At 36.6% G+C, this 10,000-nt stretch overlaps 1 protein-coding gene across 1 annotated transcript in view; it reads right to left on the bottom strand.

Moving 5' to 3' along the window:
• Window positions 1-6,443: 6,443 nt before the first annotated feature.
• LOC115219473 (zinc finger protein 883-like) overlaps window positions 6,444-10,000 on the bottom strand; it is a 23,428-nt gene continuing 19,871 nt past the window's right edge. Inside the window, exons 3-4 of the mRNA XM_036509377.1 lie at window positions 8,182-8,262; window positions 6,444-7,822 (exon numbers count right to left, since the gene is read on the bottom strand). Of these exons, the coding sequence (XP_036365270.1) occupies window positions 6,920-7,822; window positions 8,182-8,262 (984 nt within the window). The 3' untranslated portion in view covers window positions 6,444-6,919. The remainder of the gene's footprint in view (window positions 7,823-8,181; window positions 8,263-10,000) is intronic.

Below are 10,000 nucleotides of genomic sequence, written 5' to 3' on the forward strand. Positions count from 1 at the left end.
TTATCTATATTTTTGAAATATTGCCACCACTTAACTCATCCTACAACTTATATATTCCCCTAAATTGTTGAGGTAGGAGAAATTATCACATTTTATGGGTTTTTTTTTTAATTTCCTTTTTTTTAAATCATTCAGATGAAGAAAGGCTACACCAATAGCCCTTTTCTTGGTACCAGTTTACTTTCCTTCATCACCACAATGATGCTGAAAAAATCATCTCATGATTACATAGAAAATATTCCTGGTTTTTTTTTTTATGGTTTCATCAAAAGAACAGCAGTGTTCACAATAATTTTCAGAACTTTTAACCCTTTAGCATTTTAACTGGTCATATTCAGCCTAAATATTTATGTTGAAATGGCCAAATCTGGCTTCTTGCACCTACCTTACAATGACATTCTAAAGATAAGTAATCACTTCATTGAAATTTTGAGGCTACAAGTTAATGATGGTTAATTCAAAAGATTGTGAATAAATAAGCATTACAATTTGACAGAGTAATCTGAATGTTAAAGGGTTACAAGAGGCACCCACTGACCAGATGGGTGTTGTTAAACTGGTCAATAGGTTAAAGAACTATCCAAGAAGAGGAACAATCCCCCCAATGGGTGCACAGAATTTCCATTTACCAAATTTAGTTTGGAAGGCTTTGGTTGATATGAGGTGATGATAGAATATGCTTGCTCAAGATGCAAAAGGATGTGATGAAAGATCCTGCTTAAATTAGGATTTTCTGCAACAAATCCACCCTCATATCTTGAATAAGTGAATAATTCTTCTGCAGAAACATTCCAAGATATGAACAAGAAAATCTCTCTTCTTAATTTAAGACTTTCTTGTTCTTGGTTGTCTCACTAGAACTAAGAATGGTGATTTTTTTCCTAATGTATTTAAGATGAACCTAGCATAAGGCAGACTGTTGCACACTGGTGATCACATATTCAGAATCCAAGCTGTAGATCCAATAGAGGCTTCCCATTGAGTTTTCTGGTTCCACCAGAGGCTTTGATCTCAATATTATTCATAAACAAAACATATTCTGCTTCAACCACTTACAGCAGACAGCCATAGTGATACTATATCATGGTGCCAATGTAGGGTTAATTGAACTATTTCATTGAGACTTCAGTGTCTTAGCCATGAACAAAATACAGTTCCAGTGAGGAATTTAAAACCCAATATTCCTGCATCATTTACTTGTTTGTTTTTACTGTAAATTATAACTGAGCTTGTAATACTTGTCATTCTGTCTATTAATGTGTTATATAGGTAAGTTACTCAAAAAATCATTTTGTGATAGTCACATATTATGTGGCTTTGTAGCATGTTTCCAGAGATTGTTTTTTTTCTTTTTTTCTGAGGCTGAAATCAATAAATTGGAAACAAAATAAAAAATGCATAAAACATAGAATCACTAAAAATATTTTGTTTTTATTTTATAAAATATAAATTTTGTTTACTCTGTGCATGTATGAGTGTGTGTGTATAACTATAGGCACGTGGCTTAGTGTTTAGGGCATTTGACTCACAACCGTAAGGTCATGAGTTTAATTCCCAGTGATGTGTTGTATCCTTGAGCAAGACACTTTATTTCACGTTGCCCCAGTCCACCCAGCTGGCAAAAATGAGTAGTACCTGTATTTTAAAGGGCCAGCCTTGTCACACTTTGTGTCATGCTGAATCTCCCTGAGAACTACGTTAAGGGTACACGTGTCTGTGGAGTGCTCAGCCACTTGCATGTTAATATAAGCAGTTCCAAACCATTTTATCATCACACTTTTTTTTAGCAAACCAATACTCCTCAATGACCCATTTTAAAAAAATGTTTAAAAAGAAACAATTTTCTGAAAATTTAATAAAATCAACAAATTATACTTACTTTGAAGAAATATTCCTCAGGTTTTTATCATCATCAATATTTTAATGTCCATTTTTCTATGCTTGCAGAATGGATGGAGTTTATTTAGGCAAATTCTCTACAGCCAGATGCCCGTCCCATTGCTAACCCTTACCTGTTTCCATACAAAGTAATATTTCCCCATGGCCAGACATATTTTTGCAGAGTATTGGAAATGTGTGATATTCAATAACAATCATGTGGTGTCAAGACAAGGAAACACAAACATACTATTTCTCTTTCACACACATGTATACATATGCATGATGGGCTTCTTTAATATATTATGCATTAGTTTGGAGTGGTGTTCTCAACTTGATTATTGTTTCACTACATTTTGGCTGTGTACATGCCAGCCTTCTGAAGCGTACACAGCCAAAACAGTGAAAGCAACCAATATTCTATTTGGAAATGGATTATGTAGTGAGGAAAAGATAACATAAACTCAATGAGTTATATTATTTTAATTATTTCAGCAGAGTATGGGAAACATCTTTTGGTCTTATTAGATTTTCTCAGCAAAGCTTTACCATATTTGCTGATGTTTTAATTAGATGTACAATATTATCAATTATTAAGTGTGAAAAATATTTGCATATTTGAAACCATAAATCATCAAACACAGAAGTTAATTACTCAGAGACATCATCTGCATGAAAAAAATTAGTTAAGTGAGAGTTAACATATTTAATGTGTGTAGATTTAAATGACGTGTATCAGTAGACAAAGGAACATGTCCATCAAATATATTTTGAGATAAAATTTACAGTTTGCTAATTTGCATTATACAAATACACACAAAATAGCTAAAACAGGTCTTTTAAAATAAGTGCTTAGCAACAACAAAGACAAAATAACTATAAAATACAATTGAGTTAAATCCATGAATGAGAAAGGAAAATGAGTGAAGAGAGATAATGAAAAAAATGAGAGAGAAAGAAATTTCTTTCAAGGAAAAAGTTAACAATACAACTGGTTTACAAACAAAGGGTTTTTTAAGAGATACTTTTGTATTTTATATAACAGAACAAATTGTTTCCCAAATAAGACATCTAACCGTATTTCTTCTGTGAGTGAGATGATTGTAAAAGTCTTAAAATTAGTTGAAGAAATAGTATGAAAACTTGCATTAAACAATCATTAAAAACGATATATTACTAGCAACCTCATTTGCTATGTTGCATTTATAGAAACATTTATAGATTTGAATTGCTTCAGGATGATTTGAAAATGGCAAATAAAGAGACACCTATAAAAATTAGCAACATACAGATCTATGTATGCAATTTCTCAAATACTTTCTCATACACTTGGAGTATGAGCAGAATGAAATGTCACTTTTCAGTAAGTAAATTAACATTCCAATATTGCAACACTTAATATATTTCATACATTTGAGACAGTCCAACGTATAAAAATAAATAAACAATAATGATGAAGATGTGACAGAAGTAACATAACATATGATGGAGATGTAACAGAAGCAATGTAACCTAGAGTAGACAATATAAGAAATAATGCATTATATATTTTCTTAATCACTTGTTGAGCAGAGTATTGCTGAGTAAATGTGCTGGGCCCATAACCCAGAAGTTCATAGGTTGAAATTATGCTCTAAGATATGGATACTATTTTCAATATTTATACAGCCAGCCTCGTCTGGCCTCTGTGCCGGTGGCACGTAAAAAGCACCATCCGGTCGTGGCCGTTTGCCAACCTCGTCTGGCACCTGTGCTGGTGGCACATAAAAAGCACCCACTACACTCACGGAGTGGTTGCCGTTAGGAAGGACATCCAGCTGTAGAAACACTGCCAGATCAGACTGGGCCTGGTGCAGCCTTCTGGCTTCCTAGACCCCAGTTGAACCGTCCAACCCATGCTAGCATGGAAAGCGGACGTTAAACAATGATGATGATACACTGCAGCTGAGTTGTCTACAAATATACCAACCATCTATTATGGGTCATTAAAGTACCAGACGTGTAATGAGATTGATTCAACCAATAAAGTACCCCTACCTTTGTACTAATGTAAAAAAAATATTGTTACTATAGATGAACATCAATGGAATCTGTATCTTTGTGGTACCAGTGCCGGTGGCACACAAGAGAACCATCCGAACGTGGCCGTAGCCAGTTCCGCATCGACCGGCCTCCGTGCTGTGGGCACGTAACAAACACCATCCGATCATGGCCGTTCGCCAGCCTCATCTGGCACCTGTGTCGGTGGCACATAAAAACACCTTCCGAAGACCCAGCAAGACTAGTCAGTCCACCTGTGCATACCTTCCTTCTTGTGACACTTGTGAAGACCGGTTGAGGCAAGTGAAAATCAAATCAAATCAAATCAAATCAAAATAGACAAAATAGATGAACATCAATGGAATTTGTATCTTGTGGTACCAGTGCCTGTGGCACACAAGAAATCCGTCAGTGCGGTGGGCACATGACAAACACCATCCGATCGTGGCCGTTCGCCAGCCTCATCTAGCACCTGTGTCGGTGGCACATAAAAACACCATCCGAAACCCGGCAAGACTAGTCAGGCCATAACCCATGGCTCCTACCAGGGACGTAGTCAGTCCACCTGTGCATACCTTCCTTCTTGTGACACTTGTGAAGACCTGTTGAGGCAAGTGAAAATCAAAACAAATCAAAATAGATGAACATCAATGGAATTTGTATCCTTGTGGTACCAGTGCCGGTGGCACGTGGCACACAAGAAAACCATCCGAACGTGGCCATAGCCAGTACCGCATCGACTGGCCTCCGTGCTGTGGGCACGTAACAAGCACCATCCGATCGTGGCCGTTTTGCCAGCCTCATCTGGCACCTGTGTCGGTGGCACATAAAAACACCATCCGAGCGTGGCCGTCTGCCAGCCTCGTCTGGCACCTGTGTCGGTGGCACATAAAAACACCATCCGAGCGTGGCCGTTTGCCAGCCTCGTCTGGCACCTGTGTCGGTGGCACATAAAATCACCCACTACACTCTCAGAGTGGTTGGCGTTAGGAAGGGCATCCAGCTGTAGAAACACTGCCAGATCTGACTGGACTGGTGCAGCTTTCGGGCTCCCCAGATCCCAGTTGAACCGTCCAACCCATGCTAGCGTGGAAAGCGGACGTTAAATGATGATGATGATGATGATGATGATAGTTGTAGATTCACAAAAGGAAAATAAGATGACGATAGAATAGGCTGTAAGGTTTGGTTCTGTCTATATTTTGGAAAACATCAGTATTTTTAGGTGATTTAGCTAAACATTTCATAGAACACCTTCATGTACCAATAAATATTTGTATGAACAAGACTCTAACATCAGCATAAAATCCGAACTACTCACCATAGATTTTCCACTTTATTCTATCGATATGTAGAAATTGTATTTGTATACACATATGTGTGTTTGTGTACAAGTATGTATATATATGATCAAATAAAAGATTATCAAGTCGATTATTCAAAGTGTTTAATTGTATGCAACTTCATGAATTTTACACACATAAAATAAAAGGAGTAAAAAGAAAATGTGCAAAGTGGGAAAAAAAATAATAGTTCTCAGTCCAAAGTGTGTCCATGTTCAAGGCAGTCAACACAAAGATTAATTATGTCTCATAAGTTCTCAATACCTAATGAACCCAATAAATGAATGAGGCAGATAGAAATACATGTATTCCTTGTGTGAGTGTGTGTGCATGTATACATGCAATGTTTTCTCTAAATTTTGGTGTGTGTGTGTGTGTATATGTGCAGAAATAATTTGCTTGTGTTCAAATTTTGTTATTCTTTGCAAATTATATGTGCATCCTCAGGCCAACCAAAGCCTTGAGTCAATTTCGCTGATGAAAACTGAAAGAAGTTTATAGTATATACACACACTCATATATATATATGTGTGTGTGTATCTGTGTTTGTCCCTGCCATTACCACTTAACAACCGGTGTTGGTGTTTATGTCCCCATAACTTAGTGGTTTGGCAAAAGAATGCCATAGAATAAGGAACAGGCTTAAAAAATAAATCCTGGGGTCAATTTATTCAAGTAAAAATTCAAAGCAGTGTGCCAGAATGACTGAAGTCTAATGACTGAAACAAGTAAAAGGTTATATATATATATATACTTCTATTCTTTTACTTGTTTCCATCATTTGACTGTGGCCATGCTGGAGCACCACCTTTAGTCAAACAAATCGACCCCAGGACTTATTCTTTGTAAGCCTGGTACTTATTCTATTGGTCTCTTTTGTCAAACCACTAAGTTATAGGGATGTAAACACACCAACATCGGTTGTCAAACAATGGTGTCGGGACAAATACAGACACACACACACAAATATATATGATGGGCTTCCTTCAGTTTCCATCTACCAAGGCTACAGTAGAAGACACTTGTCCAAGGTGCCACACAGTGGGACTGAACCTGGGACCATGTGGTTGGGAAGCAAGCTTCTTACCACACAGTCATATGTATTACAGCTTGCCCAGAGGTGGAAAGACAACACCTTTGACTCTTTGCATGATCTTCAAGACAGAGGTGGCAGGAAGAAACTTTAATACATAGGTTTTTATTTAAACTGAGGGTCCTAGAGTAAATGCTTGCAAAAGAGTGAACTCTGCTAAAGGCACCCAAAATTCAGGTGCTGGTTTAAATTGTATGAAATTAAATCTGCTGCCCATGATTTTGTAGTTGATTATGAATGGAATGTAGTCATATGATTTGTGTTCAATTTGTCCTGGCTCAGCTCTGCTCCTCACACTGAAGACTTAATCTCCACATCTTCATATCTATGTGCTGGACAAATGTAGTATCATCTATAATGTTGCTCCACCTACACAATGTAGCAGTAAAATTTTCCACAAATATCTCCTTACCGTATTTGAAACAACCACATGCTGAAAGACCTAGTGTTAGGACAGCATGTTCACAGCAGAGAGCAGACAAGGATACTCAACAAGAACTATAACAACAATAATAAACATATGTGTAAGTGTGCAAACATGCATGTGTGTGGTATAGGTAATGGATTACACAAACTCATTTTCCATGTTAGGTTTCCAGAGGCCAGATAAGTCATCACCAAGGTGTATTCTCATGTGTCTTTTTAAGTTACTATTCTGTGAGAAGTTCTTCTTGCATATCTCACACTGGAATGGCTTCAAACCAACATGCGACCGCAGATGTCTCTGAAAGTTGAAGTTCTGAGAAAAAGATCTACCACATAACTTACACTCAAATGGCTTTTCACCAGTGTGTACTTGAAGGTGTTTTTTTAATGAAGAGTTTTCAATGAAATCCCGCCCGCAGATCTCGCAGTGATATGGTCTTATTCCAGTATGAATGCGACTATGTTTTTGAAGATATTTACTGCATGTAAATGCTTTCCCACAGATTTCACAGTAGAAGGACCGTTGGTTTATATGAATCTTTAGATGTTGTTGCAAATGTTCATGCCGTAAATATTTATTATCGCAAATATGACACCAAAACATCTTCTTGCCAATATGTGATTTCATGTGTCTTTGAAAGTTGAAGTTTTGAGAGAAATCTTTCCCACACATCTCACAGTGAAAAGGTTTTTCTCCCGTGTGTGTCTGTAAGTGCTTCTTCAAGTCAGAACTTTGAGTGAACTTCTTCCAACAAACCTCACAAGTGAATGGCTTCTCTCCAGTGTGAGATCGCAGATGTCTCTGTAAATTGCAATTCTGCGAGAAGTCTTTCCCACATAACTGGCAGTTAAAAGGTTTCTCACCGCTGTGCAACTTGAGATGCCTTTGAAAGTTGAAGTTCTGAGCAAAAGACTTTCCACATACTTTACAGTGGTAAGATTTTTCACCCGTGTGTAATCTCAAATGTCGTTTTAAGTTACAGTTTTGAGAGAAATCCTTCCCACACAACTGGCACTGGAATATCTTCATTGACATCATATTTTACCGAAATAAAGGAGCATTTGAAAATGTACACGTGTGCATATATCTGTACACAATAGTTTAGATGTTTAGGTATGAGTGCACAAATGCAAATATATATATGAAAATATATGTATGCGAGTGTGAGCACTTGCCTGTATAAAAATATATATTATATAGTTTCTATTTACATAAATATCTATTCACGGACATATAATATATTGCATAGGTATATTTTCATGCACACACATTTATATATACATCTGAATTTTCAGTAGGCAGCAAAATGATAATACTGTAACATATTAAACAAGGAATGATCCCATTCAATTTGTCTTTTTCACAAAGTCTTTCCTTTTTACTTCAGTTTATAGACTGACTTTCTCAGTATACATATGTGCATCTGTGATGATTGATTCACTCTGGGTCACATCAATGACTTTTTTCTCAGTCTTCAAATACTGGAAAAGAAAAATTAAAGCATGATTACAAAAGAAAATATAAGTGTGTATACATCATCATCATCATCATCTAACATCCATTGTGGAGTACCTGATTCATGGGATTTATTACTCTACTCTTGAATTACACAACCTTTTAATTCATTCAGAGTACATCATTTCTGCACATTTGATTATACACACACACACACACATACATGGCTGTATGGTTTAGAAGTGTTTCCGAACCATATGGTTTCGAGTTCAGTCCCAGTGCATGCTTTCTGCTATAACTTGGGCCAACCAAAGCCTTATAAATGGATTGGTTGATGAAAACTGAAATAGGCCTATTTTGTGTGCGTGTGTGTGTGTGTGTGCCTCTTTGTCTTGGCATCACATAACTGTTGCAAATGAATATCATACATTCCTAATATTCTAAGTAAACATGCCTAGCCATGGAGAAATATTACCCTGCTTGAAAACAGGTAAGGATTGGTAATAGGAAGAGCATCTAGCCATAGGAAATCAATTTCAATAAACTGCATCTAATCTATACAAGCATGGAAATGTGGACATTAAAGACCACCTTTTAAAGATGTTTTTGTTAAAAATTGTTATTGCTTTTGTAGAATAAAATTTGTTGAAAAAAAGCTGCAATAATTATGTGCCAACCCAATATATATATATATATATATATATATATATATATATATATATATATATAGAGAGAGAGAGAGAGAGAGAGAGCAAAGGGAGATAGACAGACAGACAGACAGCTGGACAGATATAGATAAATGTGCACTTTTGGAAGAGTTCCATGCTCTGTAGTCTGGTGGCTCTAAGAAAAGTAAGTATGTTTGAAAAGCTTTTGAGAGATTTTTAAGCCAAATGCTTTGATGCTATCAGCAAGATGAGAATAGGCAATGAGTGCAGTAATAAATTCAGTGTGCAAGTAGTTGTCCACCAGGGCTCAATTTTCAGTCCCTTGTCTGAAGGGAAAGATACATTGAATAATATAGTCATAGATACATTAAACCTGAACCAAAAAAAGAAAAAAGAAACAAAAATTACTCAAGGTGGCCACAGCTTGAATATCTTTTTTTAATGGCTTAGTTGAAGAGGAAAGATAACATTTATGGCCCTTTATAGGGCTTACAAGACTGGTAGGAAGAAGGAAGTTATCCTCCAAATAGATGTGAGATATTTTGGCACTGTTTATTTGGTATCACTGACTCAATGCTGACTTACTTGACATCAGACATTTTGATGTTTTTCTTCTCCTTTCCACTCCCCCCTCTTTGTCTGTCTGTCAGTCTCTCTTTGTCTATGTGTGTAAGCATATTTCTTTTTATGCATATGAGGAAATGGAAAGTGTTCACTTAATTGTAATGTCTCTCTCTATCTCTCACTCTTTCTGTCTGCATGTGTATATTTCTGTGCATGCATGTGTGTGTGTCTGCCTCTATCCTCAAAAAGTACTATTGCCAAAACAGGTTGAATGTCCAATCAGTGCTGTACCAAATTGTCTGCATTCAAACATCTGTGCCAAAATATCTCATTCCATTCCACACTGGAGACTTGGCATAAGCAGAGGCAGCCAAGGGTCAGTAATAAAGGATTAAGTCTATGAACTAAGAACAAGAATAGTTCCTCTGATGGACTTCTGCACAGCTCTTATATTATGCCAAATTTCATTCACAGGATTTGGCTGAACTGAAGTTTATAGTTGAAAACACTTGCCCAAATTGCTGCTGCACAA

Source organism: Octopus sinensis, linkage group LG14 (genome assembly GCF_006345805.1).
Source record: "Octopus sinensis linkage group LG14, ASM634580v1, whole genome shotgun sequence".
Lineage (NCBI taxonomy): Eukaryota > Metazoa > Mollusca > Cephalopoda > Octopoda > Octopodidae > Octopus > Octopus sinensis.